Consider the following 13,881-nt stretch of genomic DNA (forward strand, 5'->3'; position numbering starts at 1 on the left):
CACTTGGTGACCAGCTCCCCGTGAACAGCTGTTCTACTAGTAAACAACTTGATTTTGATAACCAATGGAACCTTTGACTCTCTATCAAGTTTTGCATGAAAAACAGGGTCTAGGAGGCAAAATACACATGTCCGATATGTGAAAATGGTCAATATCAGCAACATTTGAATTCAAGGCTATGAGTATGAGTACTTCCCCAATGCTCCAGTTTTGTTCCAAGGACATCCCTGGACGAAGTAGAGCATCAAGAAAGACTCAATAAAGCATTCGAATGAAAATATGTCCTGATTTGATGTGTGTTTAAAAATCAGCAAAATCGCAAAATCGTATATTTTTCTAGCCACCATACTTCAAGATTTTGCCCAATTACCCCCCCCCCCCCCCCCTCCGGGCTGTTTGTTCACGGAGTACACATGTAGGAAGGTGTGGAAAAAGTAAAACTGAACAACGTTCGGAGCAAGTTTTTCCTATTGAGCTGCCTTAACAGTTAGAAACTCTTTGCGACTGCAGGGGCGGTTTTCCATTTTGGGCTCCGCTTGTTTTCAGTCAATCACAGTGAAAGATCAGTTTGGTGTTCCAGAACCCGCGAGGAGAGATTCTTCCTGTCAGTCTTGCTCAACATGTGAAAGGCATTTTTCTAATCCACGAAGAAATGGAAACGTAGTCTATGCCGTCGACTGCCCCGTGACTGATCACGGAGAGTAGACACAAAGTATGACTTATGTGGACAAATAAAAAGGGGGTTTGTCAGCTGACAACCGCTCTATTTATTTGCTGTTCACTCTTGGTGAATGCGCTGGATGAAAATTATTTTATTAGTGATGTCGAACAAATTATGGACGTTTCGGGCCAGTCTGACAATGGGTGACTTGCCCGAAATGTCAATATTTTTTTCGACATCACTATAAATAAAAGAATTTTCATCCAGCGCATGCGCAAAGAGTGAATACCAACTGAATAGAACGGTTGTCAGTTGACAAACCCCCATTTATTTGCAATGCAGTTGCGTGATGTTCACGAACTTTTCAACAATCATACTTACAGGTAGCTCAAAGACGGTAAGTTTTTAAACGTGTCCTTTGATAAAGTTGTGATTCTATTATCCTGCAAATTTCTAATAATGAAGCACAAATGGATGAAAGCGATAATGAATCTGTCATCTCAGAACAATCGGAATAAAGTGATAACACTCAGTCTGTCGTCAGTTCCAGGACATAATCTCTCTTTCATTTGACTCGACTAGACCACACGATGCTTGCAGACGAAAGAACAAACAGTTCCCCAGCCCCATTTCACGATAGCAAGAAGTGCACACGTGTGAAGAAGAAACAAAGCACTCACTTTGTGGTTTCACGAATACTCGTTAGGACAGAATTATTAGTTACACACTCGGCAAGTAAAGATAGGAAGTGAAAAGAGCACAAGAAAAGAACAATGCAAGAAGACAAAACACGCGGCGAACGGCAGCCATGTTTTTAGGTCATCAACCAATCAGTAATTTATATAAACCGGTTGCCGACGAAATTCTAGAATATTCCAGAGGTGTGAACTGTGATTGGTTAATTATGCCAATGTTCTAGAACAATAACACTAGCAGCAGTCATACGGGTAAATACGGGTTTAGCCATACACGACTCATACATTACTCACGAGCGACTCACGGAAAGGGTAATAACATGCAGATACAAAATACGCAAGGAGAGAAAAAATGTAACTAACTGCCCATCTTGGGGTTTGAACCTAGGAATCTGTATCAACCCAAGCTCTACAAATAAATACTCTTTTACTGCGAAAATTATACTTTCTATTAAAATGCAACTCCTACATTACTTTTGATGTTGCTGTTTCCTTTCCCGTATTAAAACCATGATAAAGAGTTTTTGGTTTGGGGTTTTCAATGTTTAGGTTTTATTTCTCTTCTATAAACATTGCTATGACAGAGCTCCAGGCTGCTTCTCATCTGTTCGTCTTCAGTCAAGATGGACCTTCCTCCAGTGAGTTATTGCGGCCGACCCTCAATTGTTTGGGCCACTTTGCTTGTTGAAGGTGATCTCAGGAAATTGTTGTCCCTGCCCTTGAAGTCGGGTGGTTTGGTAGTCGGCATATCTGGTCACTGAGTGGAGGCAGATCATCAGCTGTGCCGTGTTACAACTGAGCCGATGGCCCAGTCGGTGTTATCTCCTGTCCCTGGTCCTGCCGCAGTCATCGCATCCTGCAGGACTCTTGCTTCTGCGGCGCGCACAGAGCGTCATGCTCAGCAGCAATCTGTTCTGACCAGCATCAAGCCCTCTCTGCTAGAACAGCAGCGGCTCCTAGTCGAGGTTGCCGGCGATGGTGGCAGATCAACCTGGCTAGGTACCCCGCCCACGGTCTTAACCCCAAGCAGCATTTTTAACAAAAATGACTTTCGGGATGCTCACTCACGGCCATCTTTGCTGTGGCGATCACAAAAATTGAGCCAGTTGGCTGATCACGAGCGCCAGAAGAAGCGCCAACATGCCGAACGTATCAACAGGGTTGATCACGGATCGTTCACGCCCTTGTGTTCGCCACGAATGGCATGTGCAGCACAGAGACCGTTGTTTTCCTGTGCACTTTGGATTCACGAATTGATGACCGTCACTGTGACCTACCGTATTCCCTGGTTGTGCGGCAATTGCGCTCGAGGATAAGTTTGTGCCTTGTGCGATGTGCGATGGCAAATTACCTGCCTTCGTGGTGCAAGGCGTGTAACGTAACAATATATGCGTTATACGGGTGATAGCAACTTGAAGTACATGCGCAATACATGAGTAGCTAGCATGATACATAACGTCCCTTCTGAGATAGAAATATAACAATTACATTTACATACATGTATCTCACGCCCCTTCTGAGATGACAACAAGGCATCTAATACGAACAAGAAAGGACGGCAAAGCAGATAGAGATAACTGAATATGAACATAGCTGAGCGCAACAAGAGACAGAAATACGCACAGGCAGCTACCATATTTTCCGGGGTATAAGCGCTCCGGGGTATAAGCCGCACCCCCTTTTTGAGGCAAAATATTGACTAAAAGTTGGTATTCGGAGTGTAAGCCGTGCCCACAAACCAAGATTTTTCACACTCATTGCCAAATGGCCTTTCTACAAATTTATTATGGTTATGGACCTAAACACCATGTTAGATCAGATTATGAAGTGTTAGTGCACCACAGGTTGCTGCAGAGATGTTGGTGTATTGCTGTGTTGACTACAGATCACTCCATGTCATCTGCACTATCTTCAGTCTCGCTGCCACTGATGTTGATCAAAGCTACCTCTGCAGCGATGCCGTCGCCGTCTTCATCGCTGCCGGAGTCTGAATCATTGTGGTCCTCAAAGATCATGTCATCTTCAGTGCCATCCAGTGCATTTGAAATTGAGCACTTTTGAATGATTTGGCGACCATTGTAGTTGGGATGGCCTTCCATGACTCATCCACCCATTTGCATACTTTGGAAATTGATGGTTTCTTCATACGGCCTGTTGGTGTAAACTCATGGTTTCCACCAATGATCCAGTCCGTCCAGTGCTGCCTGATGTGGCACTTGAATGGCTTGTTGAGGCACACATCAAGTGGCTGAAGCTGGGATGTCAGACCACCAGGGATAACAGCAAGGTCGGTCCTTGTTTCACGAGCACGTCTTTTGAAGTTCTCTACTAGATGTGCACGAAACGAGTCAAAGACAAGGCAGTTTTGAACAGGGGTGCTCCCACGGCCACCTTGCCTTGCACACCAAACCTTATCCAGCCACATATCCATTCCAGCTTCATCCATCCAGCCTTTGGGGTGAACGTGGACAATGACATCAGGCGGCACTGCATCCTTTGGCATAGTCTTTCGCTTGAAAATGACAAATGGCCGTAACTTTGTCCCATCGGCAAGGCATGCTTAAGCCACAGTAAAGTGCTCTCGTTCATGCCCTGTCGTTTTGATGTGAATAGTCTTCGCTCCGATTTTGTCGATAGTGCAGGACAAGGGCATGTCGAAGTTCAGAGGCGTTTCATCTATATTGCCAATCTGATCTAGCGGATACTTGTTCTGTTCTCTCAACCTGATGACGTTGGGCTGAAAGGACAGAATCTTCTCCTCAAACTCGTCCGCCAGTCGCTGGCATAGGTGAGTCTTCGCCCGGATAACAAGGCTATGTCGCTTCATGAAACGATACCACCAACTAACAGTTGCGTTGAAACTTACGGTGTTCATCTCCTTTGCGAAGACTTTCGCTTTTAGGCGAATCATTGTGCCACTCAATCCAATCCCATCTTGTCGATTTTTCTCGATCCATTCGAAAACCTTACGCTCAAGTTCATTCCATCGTGGCTCGGGTCCAGCATGTAGCGATTTGGACGCGACTTTCTTCTTCGACAGCTCAACTTTCTGTTTCCGCCACCTACGAACCATCGACTCATCGATGTCGAAGTGTCTCGCGCAGGCCCGATTTCCATGCGCTTCGGCGAAGAGCACAGCGCGTATCTTCTCCTTCACGGTGTATGTTGTCCGCCGCGACATGGTCAACTCCAGGACACCATCGAAGTACCGGCAAGAATAGCTAAAGAAACAAAATAATTTGAACGACTGAAAGACGAATTGAAATGTTTGGAAACAAACATTCGTTCCGTTACAGCTATGTACCAGGCCAGGGAGTACCCTGTTCACAACAGGGAAAGATTCCAGCCGGCACTATTTATACACAAAAAATAGTATTATCGTATCGCTGTATACTAGGATGTGTGGAAACCGGCACTTGCAGTACGCAAAATAGAGTCCCCGTATACGCGTACCGTATGGTGTAGCCCGCGCACTAAAACTAGTAAAAGTCCAGGGATAGCAACACAGGCGCGAAGCTCAGTCGAATGACATGTCACATGACGTCAGCATGCATACTGATGTATGCTAAGCATTCATCCGCGCAAGCATATTCAGTGTATAAGCCGCAGGGGTGATTTTGGTCCGATTTTTAGCGAAAAATGCGGCTTATACCCCGGAAAATACGGTAATCATAAGTTTGGCCACGAGTGCTCGAAATATTTAGCCTAGACGTGGGTGACGGCTTCGTTGACTGCACTGGACTGGTGGGCAGGCTGAGTGAGTGGGTAGCAGGCATTGGCTGTGCAGGTGCTACGGGCAAGACAACAGGACGAAGAAAGCGACGGTTTCGCCAGTGTATCCGGCCACTGGGAAGCTTGTCCATGTAGTCGCGTTGGCTCCCAATGGCGACAATGGTACCGCGGGCGTTCCACAATTTGCTGCGGGAGTCTTGTAGATCCACGGGGCAACTAAGGAGGACGGGAAGCAGCGAATGGGTAGATTGGTGTCACAAGCAGTATTGACAGGCAAGATGCTGCTGCAAGAGGCCTGGAAGGAACAAGGCAAGTGGGATGATCTGCTACCTGCTCCACTTGCCCAGCGCATAGCGACATGGTGGGGAGCCCTCGCCGTGCTTCCTGAGTTTTCGGTACCAAGATGGCTGAATAGTACTTTGGACCAGCCAGTACAGCTGCATGTATTCTCCGATGCCTCGGAACACGCGTTCGGCTGCTGCATCTACCTGGTTGCGGCAGACAACTCTAGTCTCCTATTTGCCAAGACTAAAGTTGCACCATTGAAGCAGCTGTCTCTCGCCCGGCTCGAGTTGCAAGCATGCATGCTGGGCAGTGATTCTCTGCAGTTTGTTGCAGCTGAACTTCGACTCAAGGTCGCCGAAGTGCACGCGTGGACAGACAGTTTGACAGCGTTGTACTGGATCTTAGGCCAGCCACACCGGTGGAAGACATGGGTAGCTAATCGTGTGTCGACCATTCAGCGAACGGCAGACAAGTTGTGCGTGGAGTGGCACCATTGTCCCGGTGTGGATAATCCAGCTGATCTGGCCAGCCGTGGTGCAGAGATCACCACACTGCAACAGTCCTTCTGGCAGCGTGGTCCGACTTGGCTGTGTACTCGAGACCAATGGCCGCAACTCCCTGCTCCGAAGCCATCGGATGACTCAGTCAAGGAAGTCAAGCTGAACGCGGTTCAGGTGGTAGATCCGTCCGTCAAACCATGGTGGGAACGTATGTCCTCTGCAACGAAGGTGAAAGGAGTACTTCGCTGGATTCTCATATGGCGCTATCGTTCTGCTACTCGGCATGAGCTGTATGCCTCCGTTGACGTCGTGTATCAGCGCTTGATTCAGCAGCAATGTTTCCCACAAGAGCTGCATGCCCTGCAAGCTGGCCGTCCTGTGAGCCGAGAGTCACGGATTAGTAAGCACCAGCCGTACCTCGACGACAAGGGATTGATCCGTGCCACTGGACGTCTCCAGATGGCTGACATCGACGACACTGCCAAACATCCGGTCATCTTGGCAGATTGTTATCTCACCACACTCCTGCTACGTCTTACACACCTGTCAAGGCTGCACCAGGGAGTGGAAGGTTGCCTGGCGTTCCTCCGTCGTCGCTACCTGATTCTTGCTGGTCGTCGCATCCTGCGTGGTGTGAAGGATGCATGTGTTATCTGCCGTCGCCATGATGGTTCTCCTGCTACTGAGGCTGTTGCTCCATTGCCAGCTGATCGTGTTGTCAAGCAGCGTCTGTTTGCCGTTGTAGGTGTGGATCACGCTGGTCCCCTGCAAGTGAAGGACAATGATCAGTCTGCAAAAGCTTGGATTCTGCTGTTCGTCTGTGCAACTACACGTGCTGTCCACTTGGAATTAGTGATGAGTCTGAGCACTAGCGATTTTCTGCATGGCTACCGGCGATTTGCCACGAAAACCGAGTTCATGCTACCGCAAGTCTCGTACCTTGGTCATACTTTGAGTGCGAGTGGGTCTGGAGCATGTCTTGCAATGCGACGCATCAGGAACGGGTCTTGGTGCGGTTCTTTTACAGAAAAACGAAAATGGTGATTACCAACCCATTTCGTATGCGTCTCGTCTGTTGAATAAAGCGGAGAGAAACTATTCAAATATTGAACGGGAGTCACTCGCTCTTGTGTTTGGTGCAACCAAATTTCGCCAATATCTCCTGGGAAAGAAATTTGTCCTTGAAACTGATCACAAACCTCTGGTGAAATTGTTCGGCATGCAGGAAGGTGTTCCGTTCCTGGTTTCTTCCAGATTAAAGAAATGGAAGTTATTACTTTCAGCGTATGACTACACCATCCAACACATTGCGGGAAAGGCAAATGTTCTGGCAGATTTCATGTCTAGAAAACCAATTTCTGGAAATCCTTCTACCCCGGAACTAGGTGAAACACGTGTACTTTTCATTGAGGACGAGCTCATTGATGCTCAAGTTGTATTGAATGCCACTGGAGATGATCCAGTTCTAGAGCGTGTTCGTCACTACACTTTGAATGGTTGGCCAGAGCATGTGAAAGAGGTGGAGTTACAGCCGTACTTTGTAAAGCGCTGGGAACTATCTATTGTAAATGATGTATTACTCTGGAATGAACGAGTGGTAATCCCCATGGCTTTGCGCGCGATGCTCTTGAGTGAATTGCACTCGGAACACACAGGCGCTGTACGAATGAAACGTATGGCACGTCGATATTTCTGGTGGCCAAAGATGGATGACGAAATTGAAGATACCACCAAAATGTGCGCTACGTGTCAAGAACAGGCACGCAAACCTAGTAAATCCTATGCTACCTGGTCATGGCCGTCGGGTCCATGGCGTCGTCTGCACATAGACTTTGCGGGTCCATTCATGGGCAAAATGTTTCTGGTGATTGTCGATGCGTATACGAAATATCTGGAAATTGTCCCGATGACACATGCCACATCAACGGGTACTATCAAAGCTTTGAGACGTTTGTTTGCCACATTCGGTTTACCCACTCACATCGTTAGTGATAATGGGACCCAGTTCACTAGTGCTGAATTTACCTCGTTTCTCCAGAAAAATGGAATCGCACACACTCGTTCAGCTCCAGGCCATCCGGAGACAAACGGTCTCGCTGAGCGATATGTCGGTCATTTTAAAGCTAAAATGAAAGCAATGGGAACAGAAGGTGACGACCTAGATACACGACTACAACGATTTCTAATGACATTTTGGTCAACTCCTACGGCGAATGGTAAATCACCGGCAGAAATGCTATTTAATCGCCAACCACGACTACGTTATGATGCTTTGAAAACAACACGGAATGCGGAGGCACAATCTTTCAATCAAAACCAGCATTTGCTACCAGAATACAAACCGGGTGATGCTGTGTTTGCGTTACGTTTTCAAAACCATGGTACAACCTGGGTCCCTGGTGTTGTTCTCTCTATCTGCAGTGCTATGAATTACTCTGTCCAGGTAAATGATGTGGTCTGGAAACGACACCGTAACCAACTCCGGCCACGTTCAATACCACTTTCTCAGTTAGCAGAACAGACACGTTCTGCACCACAGCAGCAACAACTCCAGCCGCAGCAGCAACAACTCCAGCCGCAGCAGCAGCAGCAACAACAACTGTCACCACAACAGCAACAGCCTCAGCCGCAGCAGCAGCAGGTGCCACAGCAGTTGCCGCCTCAGAAGGCTCAACAGCCGACGACTTCACAGCAGAAAGAGCAGCCCATGCAACAGTCGCAGGATGAGCAGGGTCAACAGTCGTTAGCTTCTACAGCCCCAGCTGATGCTGTACCTGTTGACCGGCAGGTGACTCGATCTGGTCGGTCAGTCGTAAGACCAGCTCGGTATAACGGATGAGACATTTTATACATGTAGGATATGTAAATATTATATTATTTGCATGGATTGATTGAGATGATCGTGAATGCATGTACGTGGTTCTCTTGTTGCATTTGTATATATCAGTATAATGCTCTGTATAGTACATACCACACATAGAACATTGAACTTTGATAATTGGCACGTCAGACGATGGTACATTATTACATTGTCTGTTCTATGCTATTGTTCCTTGTCATGAAAATGTTTTGTTTTCGGTGTTACCTCTTTTTGCGAGGGGGATATTGTTATATATGCACTCTGATGTAATATATTATGTACTCTGTATGCATTTGTATATACTCATTGCGCATGCTCTGAATCATGGTCTTACTCTACATGTATCCATGCCGGCTGGTTGACTCTGGTGAGCTGCGTGTGAGACTGCATGTAGGGTGTACGTGGATACACAACACACGGCGAGGGCTCCCCACCATGTCGCTATACGCTGGGCAAGTGGAGCAGGTAGCAGATCATCCCACTTGCCTTGTTCCTTCCAGGCCTCTTGCAGCAGCATCTTGCCTGTCAATACTGCTGGTGACACCAAGCCGAGCGGATCAAACGTCGCTGCTACGCACTTCAACAGGGTACGCCTTGTCCATGCCTTGGGAGTAGACACTGTATCACTGTGGGAGAGGGAGAGTGTGTCGTCTGTCGAAGACCAGGCGACGCCGAGGACCTTGCCTGTAGCTGCTGAGGTGCTGTCGTTGCTAAGACGCCACTTGCGGAGCTCCATGCCAGCTTCCGCCAGAACCGAACAGCTGAACTCTTGGAACTGTTCGGCTGATTCAGCAGACTCAAGAGACGACACACAATCATCCACATAGAAGCTGTTAACCCTTTGAGGCCCATAGTACGGATATATCCGTACCAGTGCACAGTGCATACGTTTCAAAGCGCAACCTGGCGTAACTCGGCTGTCCCTTGCCCAAATCGGACAATGGAAAGGGCTATCGACATTAGAATTGCCTCAGCTATCGGCTCGACAAAAGATAGATACGAGACTCGAACTAAATTCGCTCAGCAGAGTCAACTCGAGCGCGTGCATTTTGAACTCGTGTTTAGGGGGTTTCCCCGACTCGCGGCCCACACAGCTACAGATAGTTCACGTCATCGCAAAGGCATGTTTCTCAGCTCTCTAGTAAAAATTAATAATTTGAGCGATCTGCGATGCAATTTGTTGAAATGGCAGAGAATTTGAGTTGGGCGCTCGCAATGCTGGCTTTGGAGCGCCGTATCGCGCTGCGGCGCTGGTTCTGTGGATCAAGTGATATATTGCTGGCTATCGCTGTGTTCCTCTGGCCGAGAGCTTTCCAGAAAGCCCAAGATTGCCAAAATCGGCCAAAGGACACCAAAGTTACGACCAGATAAGGACCTGGGCTCGCGTATGCAGTGCATTTCTTGAAATAATTGTGGGCCCTAAAGGGTTAAGTAGGGCTTCCAACAGTCGTTGCTGATCCGCCGGTGCATCTTGCTGAAGCTGCGTAAGGTGCTTCTGGATGACAGCAGTCAGGATGAATGGCGAACAGTTTACACCAAACGGAAGTCGTTTGAGACGCCACGTTGTCATGACACCATGTTCATCAGGCCACAGGAAGCGCAAATACTGGCGGCCCTGTTCTTGCACAGCAATCATGAAAAATGCCTTGCGAATATCAGCTTGCAGGCCAACTGGCAGCTCTCTAAAGCGCAACAACATACCTGTCAGGTCCGGCAACAATGAGGGGCCAGGATCCATGACATCGTTGAGGGACTTCTCACCTTTCCGGGCAGCTGATGCATTGAACACTACTCGTACTTTGGTGGTCTCGGCTGCTTCCCGAATCACAGCATGGTGTGGCAAATAATAGCCAGGCGTGTGCGGTTACGGCTCTTTCTCGATGGCTCCGAGATCCTGATACTCACGGAGCAGCACATCATCATACACAGAACGCTTGTCCTTGGATGCTAGCGACTTTACCTGCTGATTAGCTGCTGCTAGAGCTTGACTGCGGTTGTCAGGTGGCCGTTCCTCGGACTTCCATAGGAGTCCCACTTCATATGTGCTACCCTTCTTGACCATCAGGAATGCAGGTAGGTCACTTGACTTGACGAGTGGCTCATCCAGCTCCCAGAGAAATGATACATCTGTCTGGATGGAAGAGACCTTGATAGCAGCTGCGTCCCGGCTCGAGTCGTGTGTGGGTCCAGACATAATCCAACCAAACGCTGTGTTCCACACACACTCACCGCCTTCCTGTCTCTTCTCTTGCAGAAATTTGTTAGCGTAATCAGCTCCCAGCAATATGTGAACTGACTCAGATACACCATCGGCTGGCTGATCACTCAATGAGACACCACGTTCCTTCCACCTCTGCACACTCTGGGCTGAAGGACGGGCTAAATCCATGTCAAACCCAGGCTTTTCCATGACTTCAATAGAATGCGACTCGCCATCCTTATCGGTAAGGTGAATACGGTACAAGCTGAAAGTGTCAGCAACAGGCTTAGTGCCGAACGCTTGTATGGTCAGGGTTTTCTTGCCGATGGCCTGTGGCTTGATGGCTTTGACTAGCTCTGGAGAAACGAAACTGGTCTGTGCGCCCAAATCCAGAAACACTCTCACGTACGCAGCACGGACACCGGACACTCTAGCCACGGCCGTCATCAGCAATACTTGCTCTGCCGGAGAACGCAAACACTTCATCTTGACGACAGTTTTGCTCTGCTCTGCACGAGTACTGCTGCTGCCGCTGTAGCTGCTGCCACTACTATTGCTGGAATTAATACTACCACTGCTACTGTCATCATGAAGCAGGGTATGGTGTTTCTTGCCACATTTTCTCCAGGTAACACTACTATTACATCTCCTCCGGCCGTGCCCTGTCCGCAGGCAACGATAGCAAAGGCCATTGGTTTGCGCATGCTCTCTCCGCTGAGCAACAGGCATGCTATGGAGCTTCTTCTCGACATCGGCAGTGGACAGCTAGAAGCACTGTGCTGATCCCTTGGGCTCCCAGGCCATGGGTTTCTGGTCGGACCCAGAACGTACACCATGGGCTTCCTGATACGCTGTACCCAGCTCCGTGATCTCTTCAAACGTTTTCTCGCCGATCTTGTTTTCCAGCAAGTACGCACGGAGGTCAAGCGAGCATCCCTGAAGCACAAATTGGCGGACGATTGCCATGAACATCTCACTGTTCCCAATGCTATGCTTCTGGTCCTGGGGCACTCCAGATAGCGATGCCCACTCTTGCACCAGTTGCACGACATACGTGACGTACCTGAAAAACGTGTCGTCCTTCTGCTGCCGCAGAGACAGGAGCTCGGACCACGTCTTCTCGGCAGTCTTGCCAAAACTACGTGTCACTTGAACTTTAGCGCTATCATAAGTTGTGACATGATCCAGCACCGGTTCAAGCCTTGTCCCCATCGCAGCCGAACGGAGGGCCAACAACCACGTAGATTTTTCGAAGCCATTTTGCTGAACAACAGCCTCAAATGTTACCAAATAACGCCGGATGTCCTGTTTGTCGGTGTATTTTGGCACGTCCAACTTGTGGGGCGCTTCTGCGCGTCGTTACTGCCACTCCCACTCGCGGCCTGGAGTTTTTCTATCTCCTTCTTACTGTCCAGCTCCTTCTCAGCGATTCGTTCTGCACGGTCTTGTGCTCTCTGGTCCCTATCGGTTGCTTCGGTGAGCTTGCGCTCCACGAAAGAGACCAGTGCCTCGCCAGAATACCCGTAATCCTTGCCAAGCTTTAGGTAACTCGTCTCCAAGTTCATCCATCCAAAAGCCTCAGCGCTTCCACCAGCACCAGGCGATTTCCTTTCGGCTTCGGACTCGGCCATGCTAAGCCAGCACGCTGCGATGCACGATTCTGCACGGTCTTGTGCTCTCTGGTCCCTATCGGTTGCTTCGGTGAGCTTCCGCTCCACGAAAGAGACCAGTGCCTCGCCAGAATACCCGTAATCCTTGCCAAGCTTTAGGTAACTCGTCTCCAAGTTCATCCATCCAAAAGCCTCAGCGCTTCCACCAGCACCAGGCGATTTCCTTTCGGCTTCGGACTCGGCCATGCTAAGCCAGCACGCTGCGATGCACGATTCAAATTTTACTGGGTGGTCGCCAAATATTGGTGTCGGGGTCCCAATGCATCCCAACACTCAACAGTATACTATCAGTTATAGTTACATTACATTATATTACTGAAACGGAAAGCCATCTTTGTCTCCAACCAAAGCAACAACTCGCGGAGCAACCAAAGAACAACTAAACTGAAAAGAAGAACCACATGGTTCAAAACCAATACACAAACCCGGCCCGTATCGCGTATGCCAGCGACACGTGCATGAAAGCAAGTACGAGTACAGAATGCAGAAAAGTAGCTTGCATGAAAAGTGCGTAGCGTTCACACCTGTATGCTAACCCGCACTACAACTCGCGTACTATACAAGGGACTAGTACTGCGCAGTAGGCACGCATTCAAATAAGCTGTAGACATGCATGCACTGCATAAATCTCCAAGTCCTCGTACAAACTGTGCAGTGCTGCAAAGGTACAAGTAAATAAATATCAAACAAATATCAATGTGCAGGTCAGCGACACGTGATGTTCACGAACTTTGCAACAATCATACTTACAGCTCGACCAAAGACGACAAGTTTTTAAACGTGTCCTTTGATATAGTTGTGATCCCATTGCTAAACAAAAATCTAATAATGAAGCACAAAAAGATGAAAGCGATGATGAATTTGTCATCTCAGAATCGGAATAAAGTGATAATACTCAGTCTATCATCAGTTTCAGGACATAACCTCTCTTTCATTAGACCCGACTAGACCACACGAAGCGGACCAGGCATCATGACTTTGCACATGACCGTTATGCTGCTTCATTACGCGACCTGTTTTATTATTAATATCCTATGTGGAGATAATGTTGAAAGTCTTTGAGGCAGTTTGTATACGTATTCATAAGCCTGTTTTGTGTAAGCAGAAAGAGCACGTTGTTGCACTTGTTGCCGTGTGACTACCCTGATCTAACAATACTCATGCCAGTTGCACTACAAACAATCCACTCATGACATCTTGCTCTAAAAGGCGAGCTGCCTGCAAACTTGGATTCACACAAGAGCCATAAGAACACGAGGTCAATCTTGGTGATCATAA

At 48.2% G+C, this 13,881-nt stretch overlaps 1 protein-coding gene across 1 annotated transcript in view; it reads right to left on the reverse strand.

Annotated features, from left to right (window-relative positions):
* Window positions 1-13,881, reverse strand: part of LOC135821878 (leucine-rich repeat-containing protein 4B-like) — a 105,688-nt gene that overhangs the window by 23,974 nt on the left and 67,833 nt on the right. The window contains exons 4-5 of the mRNA XM_065334879.1: window positions 13,354-13,425; window positions 1,043-1,114 (exon numbers count right to left, since the gene is read on the reverse strand). Of these exons, the coding sequence (XP_065190951.1) occupies window positions 1,043-1,114; window positions 13,354-13,425 (144 nt within the window). The remainder of the gene's footprint in view (window positions 1-1,042; window positions 1,115-13,353; window positions 13,426-13,881) is intronic.

The sequence above is a fragment of the Sycon ciliatum genome, chromosome 7, assembly GCF_964019385.1.
Source record: "Sycon ciliatum chromosome 7, ocSycCili1.1, whole genome shotgun sequence".
NCBI classification, from domain to species: domain Eukaryota; kingdom Metazoa; phylum Porifera; class Calcarea; order Leucosolenida; family Sycettidae; genus Sycon; species Sycon ciliatum.